General features: G+C 36.9%; 1 protein-coding gene across 4 annotated transcripts in view; it reads left to right on the forward strand.

Annotated features, from left to right (window-relative positions):
- Positions 1-23,974, forward strand: part of MAP3K21 (mitogen-activated protein kinase kinase kinase 21) — a 44,315-nt gene that overhangs the window by 4,535 nt on the left and 15,806 nt on the right. For all 4 annotated transcript variants that reach the window (XM_075495905.1, XM_075495903.1, XM_075495904.1 and 1 more), the window contains exons 2-4: positions 14,957-15,137; positions 20,234-20,382; positions 21,135-21,310. In XM_075495905.1, the coding sequence (XP_075352020.1) occupies positions 14,957-15,137; positions 20,234-20,382; positions 21,135-21,310 (506 nt within the window). The remainder of the gene's footprint in view (positions 1-14,956; positions 15,138-20,233; positions 20,383-21,134; positions 21,311-23,974) is intronic.

Below are 23,974 nucleotides of genomic sequence, written 5' to 3' on the forward strand. Positions count from 1 at the left end.
GACAGCTTTTTTTTCTCTGGGGGAATCAAATGCTTTCTTATGGGCAAGGACACCCTGTTAGTTAAGAGACCTGTGGTTGTTTAGGGGCTTGGTGCAGCCTTTCCCGATTGTTTTTTAGTATTCTGAAGAAAGGTAGTAATATGTTCAGATAGAGTATGCAAAGTTTTTACTTTCTGAAGTCTAGTGCAGAGAAAGCAGAGGCTCGTGTTTCTGGGATTGATTTCAGACTGTGCAGTACCTCTGCCTTAAAAAAAATGCACTTTATCTCTAGTGCAGCAGCTTTGCGTACTTGTAGGAAACCTTACAAAATGTTCAGAATATCTTGCTTACGGCGTAGACCCATCCATGAATACAAAGTAAAGCATAAAGTTGATTCTGTGCAGATTATGTGTGCTAGCACAGTACTGATAAAGTACTCTGTACTCATTTGTTGTAGATGGATATGCGAGTAGGGTTCAGTTTGCTATGGCTTTCACCAGCTCCTCCGACAGCCCAGGATCCTTTGCAGCGCTCAGCTCTCTGAAGTGTGTTGAATTTATAGTACTTTTTGAAATCATCAAGGACAGCTTGAGTTTCAAGGATTGTTGAATAAGGCCATGGATGTGACAATGGTAATGAGAGCAATACTTGAAATCCGAAGGAATAAAACATACAAGAGAACAGTGAAACTGCAATTGGACAATCCACTTTAATGTGGCATTCTTCAAACTAGTCTCGTGAAAACAGTCAGAAAATAGAAATAATTTGGTTTTAAAACCTCAAAAGGAAGTGTGATGTGGTTTGGCCGAACTGTTGAATCAGTTGCTTTTGATGAGGGAAGGTGTCCTGGAGTTTGAGAAAAACAAGAACAAATTATCTCTGGTTCTTTGCTCTTACAGGTTATTTGCAGCAGAATTGCTCAAGTTATGCCATTAAACATCTTTACAGTAAGATGGATAGGTTTTTAAGAACTCATAAAAACTACTTTCCCTGTAACTTCTCCACCTAGCAACTTCAGGCTAGCTGTTTGGGGAGAAAAAGGGAAAGAAACTAGAGTTAAGCCTATCTGCCATCTTCTGAACTGATTTTATTTATTCTGAAATCACTGGGGTGCGTAATTTGTCTCTTGGCTCTGTTTTGAAGAGGGAAGACTTGATCACATCACAAGTAGAGCTGTAAGGATTGCTCAGATGTTACTAAATGCTTGAAAATTCAGTATCTTCTGATGTACAGTTACCATGAAAATTAAAAATGAAATTATATTACAGTTGTCTTTGGTAGTTTTGAGGGAGAAGAGAGATGGCTTTTCAGCAGATTTGAGCTTCTACCTAACTTTCTTTGTCTGGAAATAAAATTCCAAGATGTCCTCTAATGGCAGTGAAACTTGGAGTTGTTTCTGTCAGTAGCACTGTGCCAATTACTGCTCAGCTGTTATATTGTAACAAAACTAAAAAACCTGATTTTCTACTGGTATGTAGTCCGCATCTCCCTCTCCTCCTCGTGGCACTCTCATTCATGGAACTTCTGTTCTCCTGTTCCCTTCCACATCTCAGTGTCCTCCGTGGGCTAAGCCTGGCTGTCCCAGGGTGCCCGCCTCCAGTAGTGGGCAACTCCTGCCACCTCTTGTAGCAGGCTGCATATGCTGTAACTGGTTTGAAACCCCTTGTATAGCCTGCCTAGCTGCTAAGCTCCTACTGGCTGGCCTCTCGGAGCTCTGGAGAGGAATGAACATTTCTTGTGGCAGAACTAACTGCAGTTCCTCTTCCGTAAGGCAGCTGACTTTCATGAAACCCATAGGAACCATATCTCTGAGAACATGGTATCGCTTTGACTAATGTCAGTCAGATAAAATAGCGGGGCCAGAAGTTATTTAGCAGTTTAAAATTTTTAGGCTGTAGTTTTCCATGCTGTGTTCGTATAGGAAGTCATGGCACTTAAATGCTTTGCACTATTCTTAATTACTTAAATTGCATAGAGCTAGAAAATGTTCCAGGTACACCAGCTTCTTATCCCATCTCTGAGCAGCAGTAGCCCTGCCTTGTGCTTTGCTGTAAAGATAATGCTGCTGCATTACAACATAAGAACTAGTCATCCTGAAGCATCTGGAAGTGTATAGCAGGAAGGAGCTCTAGTTTTAATAACCTTGTCCACTTAGTATTCTTAAAAAAACCCCAAAACCCCCAAAAAACAACAAACAAACACCAAAAATCAAAATCAAACCACCCTCATGCAAACTGTGGTAGGATTGCAGAATTTTGTCAATGGTCTATTTCAAAGTTAGCATGCCATTGAATTCTAACAAGTTTTTCTTCTGAATATAGTTATGTCACTTGAAAATGTTCTATTTTGTTTCACAAAACATTGCTCCCAGTAATTTGTTTCATTATTTGATGTGTGCTCAGACTATGTAGATAGGGATTTTATTCTTTTAGAGACCCTGAAGGCTGGTTGGATTCTGTGGGAGTAGCAAATGCTTAGCAGCCTTGAGCTATAGAGTATCTTTTTCCAGTTCATCAAAGGAAATGTTTTGTGTTATGCCCATTTTATATGCACCTGATATATTTACTTGCTGGATATAAATATGTTGTATATTTTGTGTTCAGAAAGGGATGCTGGAATTCAAGAAAGAACGATTTTGAGTAACTGATTGCTGCGGTTGTCTCAATCTGCAGTAGAAATAACTAGTGCTAAAATGTCATAGAGGCTAATTTCCAGCTGAAGGATGTGTTTCAGCATTTAAAAATTAATATCCAGGATCTTAATGATTTTAATACAATATCTGTCAAATGAAATTTTGTGGACTGCTACTTTGTAGCACAACATTCGTTCGTACAGTCTGTAAGCTTCCAGAGGAGGAGTAACATCCAGCAGTTATTTTATTTGTAGATGAAGACTTAACTGCAATAGCCATTTATTTGACCTCGATCTGCTATCTTCTAAATTTGCTACCATTTGATGTTTTTCTGTATCTCAAGTCTGAACATTAACAGGGAGGGGAAAAAGCTCATTAATTTAGAACAAATTCCCTCAAAGTTAACGAGGCTCGAGTATATTTACATATAGTCCTTAATGCTGAAAACAAGATTCTAGGCTGAAACACTAGCTAAATGTAATATAAGTGATTTAAAACCCATGAACTTTTAATACCCCTATTTATAACTAATTTTTAAAACAGATTTTCATTTTAATGTTTCCCCAACTATGTCCATCTGACAAGTGTAGAGTTGTTTTTCTTTTTTTGGTGTTGAGACTCTTTGCATCTTTAACACGTGGGATTATTAATTCAATAATAATGTTCCTTTGATCTTTTTCTGACTCTTACTTGGTTCTTCATGTCTTCCTCTTCCCGTCTTTGTTCTCTCTCTCATTGTAAGACACCAAGTGATCTGGTTTACAGCTGTTGGAAGGTTTTTTTTTTTTTTCCTGCTCCATGTTTGACTCTTTCCTAGCAGGTTTCTGCAAGAGGCTTGTTTGCACCAAGGTTTCTGATGACCTCTTCATGTCCAACATGAGAAGTCACGTTCTAGTCTGTATGTCACATTTGCTGACTATCTTTTCTGAAAAAGAGTTCTGTTTTGGGGTAGCATTATAAATTGAAGTGTAGGACTTTGGATTAGAGTGTTTGTAATATTTGTATGTTAAAGAAGACTTCAAGCATTATTTGGTTCTTTTTTTTTTTTTTTTTTTTAAAAGCTGGCGCCCTAAGGATATGGTCACATACCTACCTGCCTCTGAAAATTGTACTAAGTGCACAACCCATTTCCGTAGAAGTCAATGGAAAAACAGGCAGCTAAACACCTCCCATTAACTGTTAAAATACTTATACAATTTTGTTCATTCCCCCTGAACAGTGATAAATAAGTTTAACTGCTAACCATAACACTTGTGAAATGAGGTATTCTACTTAAATAAACAGAACGCCAAATGGGATTGGGATTTGGGCATTGATAGTGTTAGCCTAACATTAGAAAAATTTGAGATACAACTGAGTTTTCAGTTACAGATTATTCCCCCCCCCCCCCGCCCCCCCCGTTGGGACTCCAAGCACAGTGCATGCCTTTGAACCCTCTTACCAAATGTTAAAAGTTCCGTTAAAAAGTTATGTTATGTTCTGCAACCTCAAAAGTATAGAGAAGTAACACATCATTGAACTGTATTTGGATGTTGAATGCTCTTTGTGGTTTCTTTGACCTTAGAAGAGAATGGCTTTTTGTTTGCAGCCTGTACATTTTCTTATCACTAAGTATAAACTTCTAAACATGCTTCAGTGTTTCAAGTTCTGAAACACGATGGCCTTGTACAATGAAGATTTGCAAGAAGTGTTTGTGGCATGGGGGATTTCTGTCCTTGAATTTTTATTTCTGATGATCTCTTAAAATCTAAAGCATTGAAATTCATCCCAATGACCTTCAGTAACAAGGCTTCTGAAAAGTGCAGTGATTTTTTTTTTTTTTTGAGCTTTGGGTTTTTTTTTGTTAGAGGCAAAATTATGGCATTGAAGTCAACAAACATATGGATAATATATATAGATAAAAAATAGATAAAATATATTAAATACCAAATGACTTGGCTGTCTATAGTAGCAGTACCAAAGTAACAATGGGCGTCATAAATTTACATTCCTGGATCGACAGTTTAAAACTATTTTCACCATTTCTACCTTGCTTGACCATGTTACTGAGAGTTTACCTCAGATCAGTAACTGAAAGTAAGTGGATGTTTAAATTTTGACCCACTTACTGCACCTTAAAGTCACAGGTTATATATGGTAAGATGGAAAAGTTACATATTTGTATAATGTTACCACAGAAGTATTCTTCCTTCTTGGAGCTTCCTGCCAAGTTTAACCTTTTTTTTTGTGTGGGGTCATAGCTCCAGTTAAATCAGTCCTAGACATGCCAGTGTTGGCTATATAATCATGCTTTGTTCTCTTCATAGTGACTAAAATCTGTGTTTTGGCAGGTGTGCTATTAACTTGGAGCTGATAAGCTGGCCCTCCCTCTCGAAAATGCAATAGTAACTGCTTCATTGCTGTGGTTCATTATGGGACAACTTAACCCTTGGAACTGGTTATATTTTAGTTCTAAATGTTTAAGCAGTTTTGTGATTTTTTTTTTTTCCATTAGGATTAGATGCTGCTGTTCTTCCTGAAACTAATTGTGTTTATTTCCTCATGTGCTATGTAAAAAGGAGAAAATTGTACTTTTTAACTCATTACTGAATGTTACATTAATTATTGAGTCAAAAGAGCAGGTTTTTCCCTTCCATTTTCTCCTCCCAAGAGAAAGAGAGCGTTGCCAAGTTTGCAGAGTTCTCATTTCAAAATAAGCGTTTTGCCTTTGCTATTAAAGAAGATTAGAGTTCTTGGAAATGCACAGTCCTGAGGGGCTTCAGCTACTGAAGAAACTGCAAGGTTGGAACTCAGGAATCCTTCTACCCCACAGAATATATTAAAAAGTTTGATATTTTTTTTTTTTCCTCTCAGGTTTTGAATTATTAAAAAAAAAAAAAAAGTGGGCTCAAAAATTCAGCCTGTTTTATTTTCCTGCTGTGTTTTGGACAGGTTGTTTGCTAAGAATTGTTTTAAAGCAATTAAGACTCTTTCAAATATTCTGTATAAAAGAAACTGACAACCTAAGTCAGAATTCTTTATGGAGTGTAACCTATTAAAACTCCTCATAGAAATTATATTAAAGGAGTTTCATGTTAACTGATGAGGTTCTAGGGGAACTCAGTGACTAAACTGGACTAAGCATCTACAACCAGAGTTTGATTGGATTCAAAGCAATAGGCATCTTCAAAGGGACAGAGAAATTTTTTTTGTCTTCAGTTTATTCAACTGATTCTTTTCAATAGCAAATTTCATCAAAGATTATTTTATAATGGAAAAAAGGAGCAAAGCTGGATTCTGTCTTTACATCTCTGACTAAAACTAGATGTAAAAGGGTTAGATCTATTAATTCTGAAATGTTGCTTGACTTCTCACTTACTACAGCAGGTGATGTGTGGCTTCATTTAGCAGCTGGCCTGCATGAGGAGGCTTCCCCACCCATCTCCAGGCACAGGTTCTCCCCCCTCCCATGTGTCAGCAGAATCTGCTCATCTCTGCCTGCATGGTCAGTAGGTCTGGGTTAAATCAGCTGAGGGATCCAGCAGAAAACTGCTTTAAGCTGTTTTATTGGCAGGCTTAATTTTCTGCTGAGCTACCTGGCTAGTTGAGTCTCCCAAGACTACCCAGTTGCTAGACTCAGTGCAGAGGGGAAGAAAGCTGTGAGGATGAGGGACTGTAACTGAAGAGGAGATTAAGATAAGTATTTTAGTGACAGCAAAGTCTTATGGTCTTGGCTGTGACATCAGCCTACACCCTTATACTTTAGTTCGGTTAGTGAGTCACCTTTAAAGGTAGAATGTGTTTTTAATTTTTCATGTATGTATCTACATATTTATATTAAACTCTTCTAAACTTTCTTTAATTTTGAAGTTATATTTTTGTGCATTAAATATCCTAATTTCAATACCTCAAATAAATATTCTAATTTCAATACATCAAATGCAACTTGATATAGATCACAAAAAATAAAGCAACAAGGAAGTACGTAATTGCCGAGTGTAGTATGTTACGATCAGGAAAAGTATGACAACTATGTAAATACTTGCATGTATTCCGAAGCCGTGTGTTCTCCTGATTATCTTGAAATATCAAATTGCATCAAGTCATGTTCTATTTACTTAAAAAAAACCCAACCCTATATAAATCCAAAACAAATTTGAATGAAATATTGTTGTTTTTAAAATTAAATCTTGAAAAAGTAATTTGACTAATGATAGATAAGTTAACTCGTTAGTTCTGAAGGAGCATAACCTCTGTCAGCTCTTGCTCCTGGATGCCATTTTTGAGATTATAAACCTCAGCTGCATTGCCCTGGTGAATTCTGTATGTTGCATGGCATATATTGATTTACTTTGTTTTGAAGGGAATGGCCAGCTCTTGAATTTGTGGTAAGGGAGGTGATTAATATCTTTTCTTAAAGTTTCTGTTGGAGAAAATTGTACCTGATGCATTATGTATTGGCTAAGACTCCTTTTGCAGTTTGAATAGAATAGCTTTAGTTTGCCTTGCGTTTTGTATTTTTTTGAATAGGAAGAAGTTCCTTAAAAAAATAAATAAATCACTATTTCATAACAAAGATGGTGCTCTTTAAGGAATGGATACACAGCCACTTTGTTCTGTAGAGTTTGAAACTAGAAGAATATCTTAGTCAGGAATGACTGATTTACCACCTAACTATTATTACTAGTTGTTCTTAGCATTTCTTTCTAATCTACCTGCATTTTGGTCACTGTTTTTATTGCATAGCTGCCTTTTAAAAACTAATAGCAAGCAAAGAAGAAAGAGTTTGAAAGAAAATAATTGCTGTTTCAAGTAAGTATGTAAGTTCCTGGTAGGTGCCGCATAACTTGGTGTTTTGAGTTTTAAAGCTAAGTTTCAGTGTTGACTGATTTCCATGTAATTGTAAAATTATGGAGGAATTGCTGTAATGAGAACTTTTCTTAAATGTAGTATTTAAATAGGAGAACTAAGCTTAATATTTTATTAAACAGAGAACTTGAGAATATTTAGTGTACAATCTGCTTTTGATTTTTTGCTGATGCAATATCCAAATCCTGCATTTTCAGAATTTACTGTTTAAATGATGATTATTTGAATGTCTAATTATAAACGCTTGTTACCTCTGGTACTTCCTCTTATGGCACAATGGAAATTTCTGTTTTGCATTACAGAACTATCTGAACAGCAAGTGAAGCACAAATGGTAGGCAGTAAAGTAACTTGCAGCATCTGCATCCTGTGCCAAAAACTTGTTAAAACTGCTTCTTTCTCTCAAGTTTCCATTTGCCCAAAGTCGCTTTAATAATAGTTATTAAAGAAGTGAAGGGGAAGCAAAAAACGGTGATGCAAGGTGTGTTGAAGCTGTTGAAATCTCTCATCCCTCTTTCTCTCTCTTTTCCCTTTGTTTCCTCCAGATAGCCAGGTGACTGCCTGTCATTCTCATGCTTTTGTAGTTTTCTTGTGCCACATGTGCCACATGTCCTGCTATGGGATGCGTTTTCTTACGGGGTTGGTGTGTATTTGTCAGTTTGTGCTGTCAAGGACTTTGTGTCAAGTCTTGTCTTGTTTTGGCTTTCCAATTGGGAACACTTTGTTCAGGATTTTTTTTAATGTATGTTGGCTCCTGTGAGGTAGGATTCTTTTTCTTTTGTTTTGGGGGTTTTTTTTGTTTGTGGGTTTTTGTTGTTGGTTTTATTGTTTTGTTTTGGTTTGGTTTTTTTTTTAAGATAGATGTTTTTAGACAAATACATTTAAGAACAAACTGTTGTTCGGTTGTTTTTAATTTAGTGTGAAAATTAAGAAATGGTTATATGCCTGCTGTAAAGGGACGTAGATGATAGGGGAGCACAGTATCCCTGTAACAAAAAGTAGAGAAATGCCTCCTGCATATGTAATCAGTGTGTAAAGGATGAAATTCTCTTGCTGATGGTGAGCTCTGAACTTAATCTAGTGAGATTATTGCAATCTGACAGATACTGGCTACAGAGATGAGGATAACAGTTGTTATCCTGAGAACCCATAGGAGAAAAGCAAGGTATTTAAGAAGCAGTGCTGTATAGGCAAATGTATCATCTTTTGTATGTATTGAAGATGTCCTGATCAGTTAATGTTTTCACCGTGATAGTAAATTTGCAGTTTAAAAACTGGGCATGGCTTCTGTAAGCATTGTTGAGATTTTAATTTCCAATTACAATCGGAACCAAACAACAGCTCCAAATAATGGTGGTAGGCCTCTTAATATTGACAAGGTGTTGTGTTTCGTTAACTGAATATGCAACGTTTAATAAGGTATTTTTCTGCCTGTTAGTTCCCAGGTAAAGCTACGAGGTTGCCCTGCTGGTTTTGTTGCATGTTGATTTAGTGAATTAACAGGAACCAGATTCACTTGCAAACAGCTGGGGAGGGAACTGACTGGGTGAGGGGGGAATGGACGACAGTAGCAGCATTGTCTGGACAATCTCTATTTGCAAGTAGAGGTATATAGTATAACATCTTTCTCTTCTTCCTGGTGTTCTCTAATGGTGACTTTATCAGTGGTGGTAAATGCAGTGGGCATGTAGGCAGTCTTGCCTACAATCATAGTAACTTAAATAGGTATGCTATTAAATAGCTTATATTTGCAAAAACCATGATAGTCAGCTATTCAACAAACTGTAGATAAGGTAGCAAGAAGCAATTGGTGGAAAATAATGGATTTGAGAAAATAAGGTTGCTTAACATTTTATTTTTAGTAGTAACAAAATACAGAATATAAAGAGGGTATAGTAGAAGGAATAAAGAGAGTATAAAGAGGATAGGAGGGATAGAAAGGACTTGAGTATTTCAGGATGATATTTTTTAAGTTTAAGCATTAAAAGATAGTTTGAATTCAGTACATGTAAACTATTAAAAAGGTATTCAATCCTTTGACTTGGCTTTTCTCAGAATAACTTGTTTACTCAATTGGTTTAAAAGGCTAGTAACTGAAAATGGTCACCTGAAAGTGCTGGAATGCACTATGAAATAAAACGGGTTTTAACTGCATAAAGTCTTTGGATTTCAAGAAACTTGTCAAATGAAAAATTGTATTAAATGAGGACTTCAAGCTAGATAAAGTTGGAGAAATATAATCTATATGTATTTAGTAATAAAAAGAAAACTAAGACTGTAGGAAATAACCTGCATTAAAAGAGTAGCATTGAAGAGCTTAGTGCTAGGTGGAGGTTTCCTGTGTGTGCTGCCAACTAAAAGGTCTATCGAGGCTTCCCTCAGGCTTGCTGTAAATACTGTTTCTTAAGCTATATGAATTTTAAGAAATAAAAAGGAGAGAAGCTGAAGCAAGAATGTGAGCCTTTTATTGAAAATTATGCTTTAAACAAAATGCTTGCAATTTAAATCAATAGTTTCAGTTCCTCTCTAGACTTTCAGCTTAGTCCTGAAAGCAGTGGGGGTGTAGTTCTGGACCTGTCTGAATTTGGTAGAGCTGGCATGCATCCCAGGAATCTGATTTGTCTAAATGTGCTCTTTTCTATTATTTCTTGACCAGTTACGCCTATCTGTCCATATCCTGCCTCTCACTTCATTCCCCCCGCCCCCCCAATAAAATGTCAACCCAACTCACAAGAAAAGAGAATGGAGCAGAGAAGGCAGCTCTTACCCAAATCTGGCCAGACCTGGATTGTCATTTTATGCATCTCTAACCTGAGCTGCTGCAGTTGATCTCTTACCTTTTGCTCTCAGTAGCTCAAAGCAAGTGTTACTGCCAGAGGGGAGAGTTTGGAGATGGAAAGGTGGAAAGGGAATCACGTGGGAAAAGGAGGGGGGACTGGGAGCATTTGGGTGGGATTTTACTAGGACTTCTGCCTCCTTTTGAAACCTAAATTTGGTGCCTTTTCTGACTAAGAACAGCTTGTATGAGAACAATAGTGGTTCAGCGGAGAGATATTGCTGGTTCTGTTTTAATTAGAAGAACACGGACTTGGGAAGTACCAGCTGGCTCAGCAGGTCCAGTTCCATTGCAGTCTTGAGCAACTGTGTGATAGATTTTAGTTTTTAAAAGTGTGCAGAACATCTTATCTGCATACTGTTACACCATAAAATACTTGCAGCGTGCCGTAAGATTAGTAGCTGTGATAATGCAGAAAGAAAGCAGGAAAGATCAATGGCATTGCTATTTCAGGAACCGTTAGGTTTAACAGGAGTGTATACTGGATCTTGTGACTTTTTTGAGGAGTAAACTGTGCTTTACACTGCAGAGGAGAGCCAAAATGGGAGTGGGAGAAAAGAGGCAATATCTTGAAATCTGATACGACTCTCTCCCCACCCTGGTAGCTCCAGATCTAGAACTGAGTTTAATCACGAGCATGCCAGTAAGATGGATCAGCCAGGGCACCTAGGAGAATATTTTATTGATAAGAGCACCAGTGCTGTAGGTCTGCATCCTAATTCTAGATATGGCTGACTTCTGTTCCCATAACTGTTCCCAACATTTGTTAGCCTAGCAAAAAGAACAAGCTCTTCTGATTTATCGAAATAAAAGACATTACAGGTTCCTAACTATTCTACTTCTATTTTCTGCATCTGCTCCAGTTTAAGTTCCTGTTGAACACACATGCAGTTCTAGTCATACAGTATTTCATATGAGGTTTTATGCTTTGTACAGTTCTATTGATACTTCCCTGTTTCTACTAAAAAAAGCCTTTTTAGTGCCTTTTAGAATTGCATGAGCTAGTCACGCAATTATGTGTAGCTGCTCTTTTGGCTTTCTTTCTGTTAGCCAGAATAGCCAGCCTTCTTCCTTCACTTCTGCTTTATAGCTGTAGGTTTTATGATTGATCCCTTCCAACTTTGCATATTTTCTAGTATGATGATCTGGTCTTCTTCAGAGTGGATAATATCTTCTGACTTTGCTGACAGTTCTTGAAACACACCTGGTATTTTTACTCTGATTGCAAATCGGCATGTGAAGCGAACATGCTTCCTAGTCTATTCTAAGATGACATTTAAGTTAAATTTTTGTCTGTAGTCGAGTGAACACAATATAGTTGTTTTGAACATAGCTAATGTTTACTTTTATTGTCATAGTGCCATAACTTTACAGATTCATAAAAATGTTTGATAGTAGATTTACACTTTTTACAACATTAGTCCTGCTCTGGGGTGGGGAGGGGGGGGGAGGGTGGTGGTGACATCCTGAGGTCTGTTCCAACCTAAAGTATTTCATAATTCTATGAGCTACTTCCTTCACTGAGGTAGGATGAGCAATACTTGGATTCCATGTGCTTTTTAGTTACATGAGACAACTTAAGAGTATAAGGTTTTTTTCATCTGTATGGTTAAATAGTAGTATCTTTGTTAGGGATACTGTTAGAATCCTCATGTACGCTTGCTGCACTGTCAAAAGTGTCTTTAATTTTTAGGACGTGCAAAGTCATATCCACCAATTTCAATATCGCTTTACCACACAGCATTTGTATTTTTTCATTTTTCTCTCTGACTTAAGGATTTTTTTGGCTTTTATCTTCAACCTATTGGTTTATATTTTGTGGAATTATTGAAAATAACATGCAGTAACATCTCTTTGTTCCCCAGCTGTAAATGGTTCTGGGCATGTGCTGTCTCTTATATTCAAAGAGTACCTGGTATAAGGCATCCTAACCTCTGCTGCTGTGATGTTAATAAATTTACTCTCTCCTTGATCTCATTGAAGAAAGGTCACAAAGAGTGTTGAAAATGGTGTAACCGGTAGGAAACATATGCAGCCTTAAAATATTTAGTCAAATGTTTATTTCTGGCTGTAGTACATGCAATGTTTGAATAACGGTCCAAGATGAGGTTTTATGCTAGTTTGCAGAAAGTAGTCTTCTCACATCCAACTTAGTCTCCTTCTCTTAGATTTTGAATAATTCAGAAATAGTCATAGTCTCTGGTTTTGCTTATGTCAAAATAAATGAGGTGGACATAGGATTTTCCTGCACTTCCGCATTCCTAATCTAATTCCATTTTTTTGGTAGGTTTGAATTTATTTTCAAATGGGCTTTGTACTTTTAAATATTTTAAGCTATGTTTGTCAGAATGATAGCACTAATGTAAGTACAAACTTTTTGTGGAAAATAAAAAGTCTGAAAAAAGTTAAAGTAAACCAGAAAGTGCTAAACTGACTCTTACCCAACTTAATATTGCAGGTGTATTGGAGTCTGAAGAGACAATTTAAAGGATTTGAAGAAGAAAGACGTGAGGGCTGAGTGAACAGGGCAAGCAAAAGATTGTAAGAGGGACTTCTCGCAGGTTAGCAGCCAGCAAGGGCCGGGAAGCTGTGGAAGTGGCAGAAGGATGCTATAGAAAAGGTTGCTAGGCTACTGCGCGGGAAGCACTTACGGAGCACTGCTCAGCTATGCCGAGCATTTTTACTACCCAGCTGCTAAGTAATCTGTGTATAGTATTGCTGTTTTCCTGGCTACCGCCCGGAAAGGGAAGTTTGAACTGCTGAGAAACGTTGTCCCTTTGTAGGATGAAACTTGGCCACATGCCAGTTATTACCTTTTGCAAGACTGACTGTTTTTGGTTTCGGTCACATTGACTGACAAGGAATGTCAGGAATTCTGCTGAACATGTTTGAAATGGAATAGCAAACAATAGGTCTTTGATTCAAGTATAAAGTATAAAAACTCTTGCATGAATTTAACTTGTTCTGGTGGTGCTGACTGGTGAGCTCTTGGTTTGTCTGTACCATTTTGGCATTCATTTCTTCTACTCTGTGTTAAGACTCTTACTAAAAATGGAATGTGGGTTCTCTTTTTTTCATCTGGATTTGATGTCATTTTTTAAATATTTGTAAGACTGTAATTAATCCGTACCAGTAAAAATTACTTTTTGCAATTTCAAATGCAAGGTTATTAGTTTTTCCTCTGTAAGGGAAGATAATTCTTCATCTATTTTTTTATTAATGGGTTCCCTGTACTGTGTTTTGCCATACATATAGTTGGAAAGCACATGCATTTATGGTTCTTCTTATTTGTAATTTAACCTTTAATCTTTGTCCCAGGAGATCATTTTAACAGAAAGTTAAAGCTAACAGTTACTACCACAGAGAGTGACAGAGTGACATGGAATTAAAATTCTGGTGTGTTAATAATGATTCCTTTGCACCTGTTGTCTTTCTCCTTGTGAGTTCTAACACAGTAAGCTAGGTCTCTCTTCTTTTAACACTGTTTTGTGAAGGTGTATTACAAGTCTGCCAGTACTGTTGTCTTATGAACAAGTTAGACACTGAATACACACTCTAGGATGCAACAGCAAAAAAAGATAGTTTACTGTTTGACATCCACGAAGGTGCAGTGGATATAATGTAACATGGATTTGATCCAAGTCCAGTGTCTGGTTGCCAGTTGGGGACTTCCAAGGCAAGCTAACTCCTCTGGTATATAGTCTCCCAACTTGTACTGATTTGTGGCTGAGGGGTTTCTCGAACTTAAACCCACTTTTTTGATGTAAATGCTCTTTATGGAGTTGTCTTCTGTGAATTTATGAAGGTGCTTTTTAAATCTGTGTAAAATAATAATATTCACATACTGTGCCAAGAATTCCAAAGTTCACCTACCTGTGTGTTGTGTGAACAACTGCCACGTGTTTGATTCTTATCTGCTAATTTTGCTCAATGATGTCCGTTTCTTGTGTTGAAAAACCATGAACAATTGTTACCTATAGCTTTCTTCATTCCATAGGTGGTGGTATAGATTCCGTTCTCAGCTGTTTCTTTTCCTGGGGGAAGATTCCTTGTCTATTAACCATTCCTTGTAGCTGTGGATATGCTGTTTTGAGCACTCTGGTTGTGTCCTTCTCTGTGCCTCTCTCAGTTCTGTTATATACTTTTTGAGATGAGTAGGAGCCCGGATTAGGTGCAGTATTAAGGACGGATTTTATATAGTGATGTAATGTTTCCTGCTTTGTTTTCTTTTATAAGAATTCTTAACATTTGTTTCTGTTCTACTACTACTGCTATTTTTATTTCTTCAGACTCTCATTCCAAAGTGAATACCTTCTTCACCGCCTGTCATCATCTGTGGGATGTTAGGATTCTGGGCCTTCTTAAACTTAGGTGCTTTACTTTACATCTCTTTACAGTGGATTTCTTGTGCTAGTTTAATATCTACTCACACAGTTGCATAAAGAACTCATGACACCGTAGGTATTTTTGACTTTTATAGCTTAGAATAGCTTAGAATTTTCAAAAACTTTTTTCATGTTTATAAAAATTGCAATAATATTTTCACAACATTTAAGGTTTACAATTATCTGTGCAGTACAAGTTGTATGTGAAATTAATAACAGGACTGGATATTTTTATTTGATTCCCATTGCATTAATTTACAAACTGAATCTTTTGCAGTTTTGTTGCTAGAGAAGATGGAACATGATGACATTTGTAATAAAACTCTGAAGATTACAGACTTTGGTCTGGCTAGAGAGTGGCACAGAACAACCAAAATGAGTGCAGCAGGGACTTACGCGTGGATGGCTCCAGAAGTCATCAAGTCCTCCATGTTTTCTAAAGGAAGTGATATTTGGAGGTAAGAAGTTTGTCTGCTGAAGACCATGTTCAGTAGAACTATATTGAGGTTTTTGAATGAATTTTTATTTGGATTTTTTTGGGGGTTTCCTAAGTTATTGTCTCAGCACATGGCAAGTACAGCTGTTCTAAGAAACATATTCATTTCTCAGCATCTAGTTCATTTGATCTACCTTTAGTTATTCATGATTTACAAATTGGGGCAGGGAGAGGGAAAATAACAGAATTTCTTTTTTTTTTTTTTTTTTTTTTTTTAAAGAAAGCAAGCTCTCATTAAGAGAAACCTTTAAAATATCTATTGGTTAAAATACTTAAGTATTTTATCTGGAGTCTTAATGTCAACAGCCATATGCTCTTGATAAATTAACATATGATTGATCTCGTATTGGTATGTTTACTTTATATCAGATGTCTGAAAAATCTCATTCTGCATAAAGAAATGGGATGAGCCAGTTACTACCTTATATGTCTGATAAATAAAAATAAGCTGCAAACCAGAACTTTGGCAAATGTTAACTTAAATTAGTGCTGTTTTTTAGGAATTTAGAATGTCATCATGTGTAAAAATGAACATCAGATCTAAGCTTTTATATTTATAGAGATTTTGCTTCCAGTAGCTGGAGTGAGGAGAGTGTGTTCAGCACATAATTGTTTTAACTCGCTGTCTAATTTTAAAGGTTGGGAACTCCCTATGTTAAATTTGTGAATTTCTTGTTAAAGACATTATTGTGGATCATATAAATAATATGGCTCTCAATACTGATGCTGTTTTTGAGTGGTGTAGTGTGGGATACATGTATTGTAGAAAAGTAATTTAAACTTTAGGTTTAATTTAATTCTCTTTTGTGAGTGGGGAAAGGCAGTGGTTGCACAATAGGCTCTAAAAGCTGCTGTGCCTCACCCTGAAAAGTCTACATTTCCTTTCTTTTTGAAATGTTTTCTCTCTGAAGAATCCAAGGTAGCTATTTGGGGAAGGAGGGAAGGACTTTAATCTGTTTTCTCATGCCTTCTTATGCATGTTCTGTGTTGTATAATTCTTCAATAGGGTCCTATTTTGCCTAGATGCCTGATATTCTACAGCATGAAGTAATACTTTTGGTATTCTCAGGATGATTCTGTATCTGCACTACTGTTCTGTGACACCCATTTGTCTTGTGTCTGGAATTGATTTTCAGCATTTTGTTTACATCAGTCTGATTTGATGCCCAGTTGAGAAACATCTTTGGCTTCATTCTTTTTTTCCATTCTTTCTTCCTTTTTTCTTTAAATTTTTTTTCTTTTGCGGGGTGGAGGTTGGGTGTAGGCGTTTCCCTAATCAGCTGTATTCCATGCTTAATTACAGGTCCTGTCCAGTCTTGTTGCTGTGATTTTAGGTATCTGAGGGGGTATGCTTTGGTGCAATTATTTTATATTCTGCTGCAACATTAGTTTACATTTTTGGAACCTACAGTATTTCTCTTCTTCGCCTTCTCTCCTGCACGCCTCTCTTGTAAAAATGTAAGTATTTAGCTCAATGATGGACGTCTAACAGGAGAGGTTTTTAAGTAGAAAGGCTGTGTTGTACAGTCTAGTTTAGACCTTCTTGGCTTCTAAAGATTTCCTGCTTACTATACCTTGATCTATTCTGTTGCTTATCTTTACTCTTTCTTTAAAAGAAAAGCAAATAAAGAATACCCTGGTTATGGGAGTGTGTTTTTGTTTTAAAAAGCATTCAGGTTACAAATTTTAAGTATGGGTCTCTCTAAGACAAGAACACAGTATATGTCAGGAAAGTTCTAAACTTCAGTTACACATACTGAGTACTGAGTCTCCAAAAGAAGTCTGCAGACCTCTTATTGGAGAGGAAAAAAAAAAAAAAAGGCAGGTGCAGCTGCTCAAGTATAGTCACATTTGCAGGTAGTCTTCCAGAATCAGCCAGTGCTTAGAAGTGTTGTGGGAGTATTTTTGTGCAGAGCCTTCCAGGCTGCATGTTCTCAGGTGTCATTCTAGATAGCAGAACTGGTACTTTCTAGGCCCTGCATGTGTATCCTTTTGCTTCCCAAACCAGAGTTGTAACTACTGCATTTATTATTCTTTGGCATATGCTTCCAAATTCCCAAACAAGAATTGCACTCTTTCAGCCCTACCCTTCCACCTATCATCACACATTTCTTAGTGGTATGTCAGTCTTGGTGTGTATGGAGCCTGAAAGCGTAAATATGCCCACAGATTTCCAAGTGCTGGTGGTGTGCTTCAGCAGTCGTCTTTACAATAACGCGTGCCTCCATTGTACAAGCTCTTGGCAAAGCTAGGAAGCACTTACTGTACAGCAGAATTAGCAACTGCTTTTTCCTGGCACATTCGTACAATTTTGAAGTGATTCATGTAGCAATGCTTGGTAACCTGCTTTAGAAGATGGATTGTAGAGTAAAATAAACTTTAAGAACTTGAATTACCTTAATTTTGATCAGCTTTTAAAATATGTAAAAACAGCAAATTATTGCTGGAATGAGATACAGTAGGGTGTAAATCACATTTGATGACAGGAGAATAATTTTTAATAATGAAAATACTTAAAAGGAAATATTTTTGAAAGTGTATTAGTTTTCGTGGTCTATAAATGTATAATTCAAGCATATTATGCTTGCATTTTTGGCCTTTTGCTGAAGATAGAAAAGGACATGGCTTTTGCTCTTTCAAAAAAGTTCTTTCTTAGAAGCTCTGACTGTATACATAGGACAACTGTACATGGGCTGGTGAAATTTAATGCACCAAGTAGCTACTTCTGTAGTTGAGACTGTTAATAAGTAGTTGTTGTCCTAGATAATGATAGATTAGTACCTCCCAAAAACTCCAGCATGGCAGGACTAGAATGTCTTTAGGGTTCCTCCTCACAGTTTCCCCCACCACAGCTCTGGCTCTTGGTACTTGATATTAAGACTGCTTTCATTAAAACAGACACTTTCAGGTTATTACTGTGTTGGTCTGTTTAAAATTTTACAATCACCTTCTTGGCACTGTTGAAAACTACTTAGGATTAAAGGCTTGAATTGTAAATATAACTAAAGCTAATAATGTGACACAACTTTTTATAAAATATTATTTCTTTTTAATTAAATTTATTGTTCTGCTTAACTTCAGAGTTCATGCTAAAATATGTATAGAACAGTCTGAACAAGGGAATTCCTTGAATTAAGAACAGTTTATGTTTGCTGAGAGAGCATGACATTATTTTAACATTTTCTCTAAGCACACAGATGAGATGTAGTTCAGTAGAATTCCTCCATCATGCATAAAATGTGTATCTACCACAGGAAGTGTTGTACTCATTATTGTCAGAAGTACAACTGATTTAAAACAAAATTGGAATTCATTATTTCATCCTTCTTTGAGTATACAAGCAAGTGCAGAGGTTAGACTGGAAAAAAATGGGAGGAAATTATTAGGAAGCCCAAGACTTTTCTTTTTTATTCTATTTTCCATTTTTTAGGAAAAGACCATATTCTTCAGCTTTTGATTAACTGTTAACAGTATAAATTCATTAGTTTTCTAAGATTTTAAGATAGGTAGAACTTCTTAGATAAACAGAACACAGATAAACAAAACACTGATGATATTTGTGCTGATATTGCATAGTTTGCTGTTTTATTATTTGTTAAAGTGATGTTGTAAGGTCTTTGTATAATGTGGAATTACTTCTCATTAAGGAGTGATAGAAAAACTTAACTAGTGTGTGTTCTTCTCCCTGTCACATTTATTGTAGTTGAAGTGGTAATTCTAGTACTAAGGGGTACATAGTAAGGGAAGGGGCACATAGCCTTTACGCACGCACGCACACACACACACACACACACACACACACACACACCCACCCCCACACCCCCCCCCCCCCCCCCCCCCCCCCATGCTGTATGCATTTCTCCTCATGTGGGAGAGTTCAGTCCAGTCCTGCAATACTTGCAGGTAGTTTCTTCACACACCTGGAGGGAAAGGGCAAGAGCAATACTTTTGTATTCTGTTTTTTTTCCCTCTGCCTGCTCACTTTACTACTCAAAAGCAGCAAGAGGTTGTCCTTCGTATCCTTGTTCTACAGACAGTGTTTCCCTGGCAGGATGAGAAGGCGGGGGGAAGCATCAAACCCAGTCATGAAGTCCACTTTAGGCTTATATTCTACAAGGAGTAATTCCTGCTTCCACAAAAATGACTGTGAAAGCTATCAATTTCAGTAGTGGTGGAATAGGAGCTTAGAGCAACAGCAGTGAGCGTGCTGTCCCAGCCCTTTGTAGGGGCTTGGATCATTTGAGCAAGCCATACAGACCCAAAGAAGGTAAAAGCAACACCCAGCTCTTCTTCTAGAGTGGAGAGCATAGCAGAAATTCTTACAGTTAATGTTGCTGCAATGGGAATTCCTATGATTCTTGATTTCTGTACCTGACGCTGATAAAAGATCTCTTCATGCCACCACCTTTCACTGGAGACAATGTTGTGTTGTTTGGTTTGGTTTTTTTCCTAGTATGGAGAAATTAGTTGTGTGTGTGTAATCATTTTTCAATCTTGTTGCATCTTCTGTGGGAAGTGAAAAGTTAACAGGCCTTTATATAACACACAAGAGATTAGAAATGCAAACTTCCAAACAAAGCTGGGGCTTTTCTGGTGTTTTTTATTACTACTATTTTAAAAAAAATTAGAGTGTACACTTAGGTAAATTGTTGTGAAATGTTTGGAAAGGGGAATGTCCTGAATGCTCTTTTGAGGTTTTATTTTTTTTGTTTTGGTTGATTGGTTTTTGGTGGGAAGACAGTTGCTTGTTTTCCTGTCGTTCAGGCTTCTGATTGTAAGTGAGATTTACGTGATACTAGCATTTTTATAAACGTGACTTCAGGCTGCATTTTGAATAGGAGTGTAAGCCAGTCTTAGAGTCGCATCCAATTTGCTTAATCGCTATTAGTGGAAAGGTGCAAGATGACTAAAGTAGAGCTCACTCTTAAAGACATTCACCTTTGACATGGGAAATCCTTGTGAATTTCAGTGCATGGTTGGACAGATACTTGTTTGTTCTTGAGTAAACAATGTGTCACTATTCAGAAAATAACTGTTAAAAAAAATTACCTTTTGTAGTTATGGAGTGTTGCTGTGGGAACTGCTTACAGGAGAAGTTCCTTACCGTGGCATTGATGGCCTTGCTGTGGCTTATGGAGTTGCTGTCAATAAGCTTACTTTGCCCATTCCATCCACCTGCCCTGAACCATTTGCAAAATTAATGAAAGGTATCTATGTTGTTTCTTCCTATGTATTTAAATAATTATGTTTTGGGGGTATGTATCCTTGCCTGTAATAGTCACGGGGTTGCAAAATAAATACCTCATTTGATAATGTGCTGTGTACAAAGTATTTTGGTTTTCTTTACACAGCAATCTGATGTTACAGACAGTTGAATGTGTTTCTGAGGAAGTCATACAGTATTACTGTGTATTGCATAAGTTATTCACTAGTGATAGAGTACATTTTTGCACTGGTTTTACTGATTTCCTTTTACACTCAAATTGCATTAATTCTCATAAACTACAAGCTATACTACAGATCAATACAAGATCAAGATTAGAATCCCAAGGGGAAGAAATGCAAATGCCATTTTTCCCTCATTGTTTCTTCCTGAGTGTCAAAAACGTTTGGAAATACTTTAAAGGGAAATAAACATTGCTTGCTAATGGCTATTTCCTTGTGTTTAATGAATTTCTTTACCTTCTATATGTATCCCTTTTGTGCAGTACCGCTAGTTTTGCTATTTCAGATCCTAAAGATAGAAATGAAAAAAAATTGACTATTAATACAAAAACAGTCCTCTGAGTACAGGTAGGTAGATGTCACTTCTGTAAATGGAAAAGGAACTAGGGAAGCCTTGCAGATAAAGGAAACGCATTAGAACTTGAAGTACAGTAGCAAGTAACTTGAGATTCATGTAGTTCTTCAAAAAGTTCTATGTACTATTAAAAACTGATGGGATTTTGATAAATTCTAGAATGCTGGGAGCAGGACCCTCATATCCGACCATCGTTTGCCTTAATTCTTGAACAGCTTACTGCCATTGAAGGGGCAGTTATGACTGAAATGCCTCAAGAGTCTTTCCATTCCATGCAAGATGACTGGAAACTGGAAATTCAGCAGATATTCAATGAATTGAGGACCAAGGAAAAAGTAAGTTGATTTTTCCAACTGCGTGGCAGTGAAGGAAGGGTATGTGTGTATGTGCGTTTATATGATTCAGCAGTTTTGAACTTTTGAGTTGTGGCTTACCACTATAATACTAGAAATCTGATTTAGTAGTGGAGATACACTTGAGAGGATAAACTACTTGGAAGAGAGGATTTACTCTCTTATTAAAACATTATTAATTTAAGTTGCCTATTCTTGTTGGTGGATGTACTATTCTTAAATTCCATTAATATGTTTCTGGACAGTATTTTAAGATAACCCTGTAATTGTCTTGCAGCAAACTTACTTTAGAAAAAAGGTTTGAATACTGGTTTTCTCAAATTTCAGACAATGTTGCTTTTCCCCTTTCTTCCTTAACAAAAACAATAAACAGTTCTGTATGCTGAAACTATAGCTAAAGGTATTTCAGTTGAAGTGAAATGTTGTTTGACAGGAAGTGTAATGTTATTGTAGTAAGTGAGGGTTATCATATGCACGGCTCACTTGAGAAGTACAGGCAGTTGAAAAAGAAACATATCCACACCTGTCTCCCCAAATAAAACAGGTTGTAGATCCCTAGATCTACACATAGGTTCTTTTTAAAAAGTGTTATGTTTTTCTTGGTTATCTGAATGCATCACTTAACAAACCAACCAGAGTTTATTTACCCCTTAGCTAATCTTTATAACCACTGCAAATTTTCAGCTGCTGCTGAACACTCTCCTCAGCTGTGGGAATGAAAAGGTTTTCATCCTGTTATATGACTGTATCACATGGCTTCTTTTCAAAAAATGGGACTGTGCTTTTATCGCTCTTCTTCCTGAACATACTGATAATATCGAACTCTTTCAGTGTTGCAGTTTTGGAAATCTTCTTCCCAGATATTAATAAGATTGATTAGGTCAAACTTGCCAGATATTAATAAGATTGATTAGGTCAAACGTGTACTCATGAATCAGCAATACAGTTTCTCTTGCTTATTATTCAGATTCCTGTCACTGATCTTCTTTCCATATCTTATCATATATTTTTGTGCTAAATGAGCTCTCACTGTTAATTCTCTTTGCCCTCTCTTTTAGTTACTTGAACTAGTTTTTAATCACCCTGAGGTTTATATTTTCCTTTAGACAACCTGATAAAGATAACAGTTGGAATAGGCCAGGTGTCCTCTTGAGTCCCTGTTAAAAACGTTTCTAGTAGAAACAAGATTCCTTCTTTGCAGGTCTTTCTTGCAGTATAATTATTGCCCAGTATATATGTGTTGTTATTTTTCATTAAGTGGTAATAGATGATGAAGAAGAGAATTGAGATGCAGTGACTTGTGAAGAAATCTTTATAAAAGACGTAGCCACTTAACTTTGACAAAAGCAAAACCTAAACTCTCGTCTTTCAATTCACTGTCAGTAGCCTTTGCCCCTCACTACTTCTCATCAAGTGTCACAAATGGCTGTTTGTGGACTATTGGCTGGTGATGGGTGTAACATTACAGATCTACTGTAATATTAGCATATGTGGTATCAGAATTTATTGATCACCACTAAGATTGCAGTATTGTCAGTAATAATCTTATGTACTTTCTATCTGCCTTTTCTTCCACCCTCTGCCTTTCCCTCCTCCATTTTGGCTCACAGAACTGGGTAAGTGTTGTCTGTGTAGTCTCTGCCCTGCCTGCAGTGGGCATACAGGTTGCTAGAGCTGGGCTGTGTGCCTCTGTAGCTGTCATGTCTCTTCCTTTCCACATGGGTTACAGTCCCTCTACAGAGACTAGAGACTTTCCTTTTCACTTGCCATGGGGTCACCAGCCACTGTGTTTACTTGCCACAACCTGCCATAGGGCATAACTCTCTTTTCTGCCCCTCTAGCAGCAGCTCAACCAGCCACTTTGCCCTTTTTACTCTGGGAGCAATTGTACCAGGCATTCCCATTCAGGTTTTTGTTTGTGTTTTTTATTTTCTGGAGGCATTAGTCCAGTATGAGGTTTCCTATTGAAGCAAAAGCTGACTACATCAAGCTTAGGATTAAGTAAGTCGGCAGAAAGCTTTGTGAGAAGAGTCATATTTTTGGTGTAAAAGTGAGTTAAGCTTAATTAGGGAGGGGAAAAGATAAAATGAAATTTACTTCTCATACGCCGAAGTACATGCATCTCCAAAGGCATCTGCCTTAATTAGGTAAACCTGTTTAAGAATGAAAGCATGTATATTTGACTTAGACAAGGTTTTCATATGTGCAAGCTTATTTAATTTGGCACATTATCAACTTTACTGACAGGTACTAGGGAGAAAGTAACGTCTATGAAGTATTTATATAATAATAATAGTAAAACAAACAAAAAAACCCTGCATGGAGTCTGATGCCCTGTAAAAGAGGAACTTCTGTAGCTGGAGGAATTTCCTCAAGGGCTTGCTGTAAATGAGCGATGGTGACGCCCACTCCAATAGAAGATCACAATCTTCTTTTGAGAAACATTCTTGAGCAACTTAAATATAGAATTCTTTCCTAGCTTCCTTACAATGGGTGTTTTAATTGTAGAGTGGTGTTAAAAACATTGCATAACTTAATTGCAGTAAGTCTGGTTTTAATTAGTTTATTTGGAAAAGAGTAAATACTTAATCTCTCAGTGAGGAAACACTATTACTTTTTCTAGACCGTCTACCTTTTCAATACGGG

The sequence above is a fragment of the Mycteria americana genome, chromosome 3 (genome assembly GCF_035582795.1).
Source record: "Mycteria americana isolate JAX WOST 10 ecotype Jacksonville Zoo and Gardens chromosome 3, USCA_MyAme_1.0, whole genome shotgun sequence".
NCBI lineage: Eukaryota > Metazoa > Chordata > Aves > Ciconiiformes > Ciconiidae > Mycteria > Mycteria americana.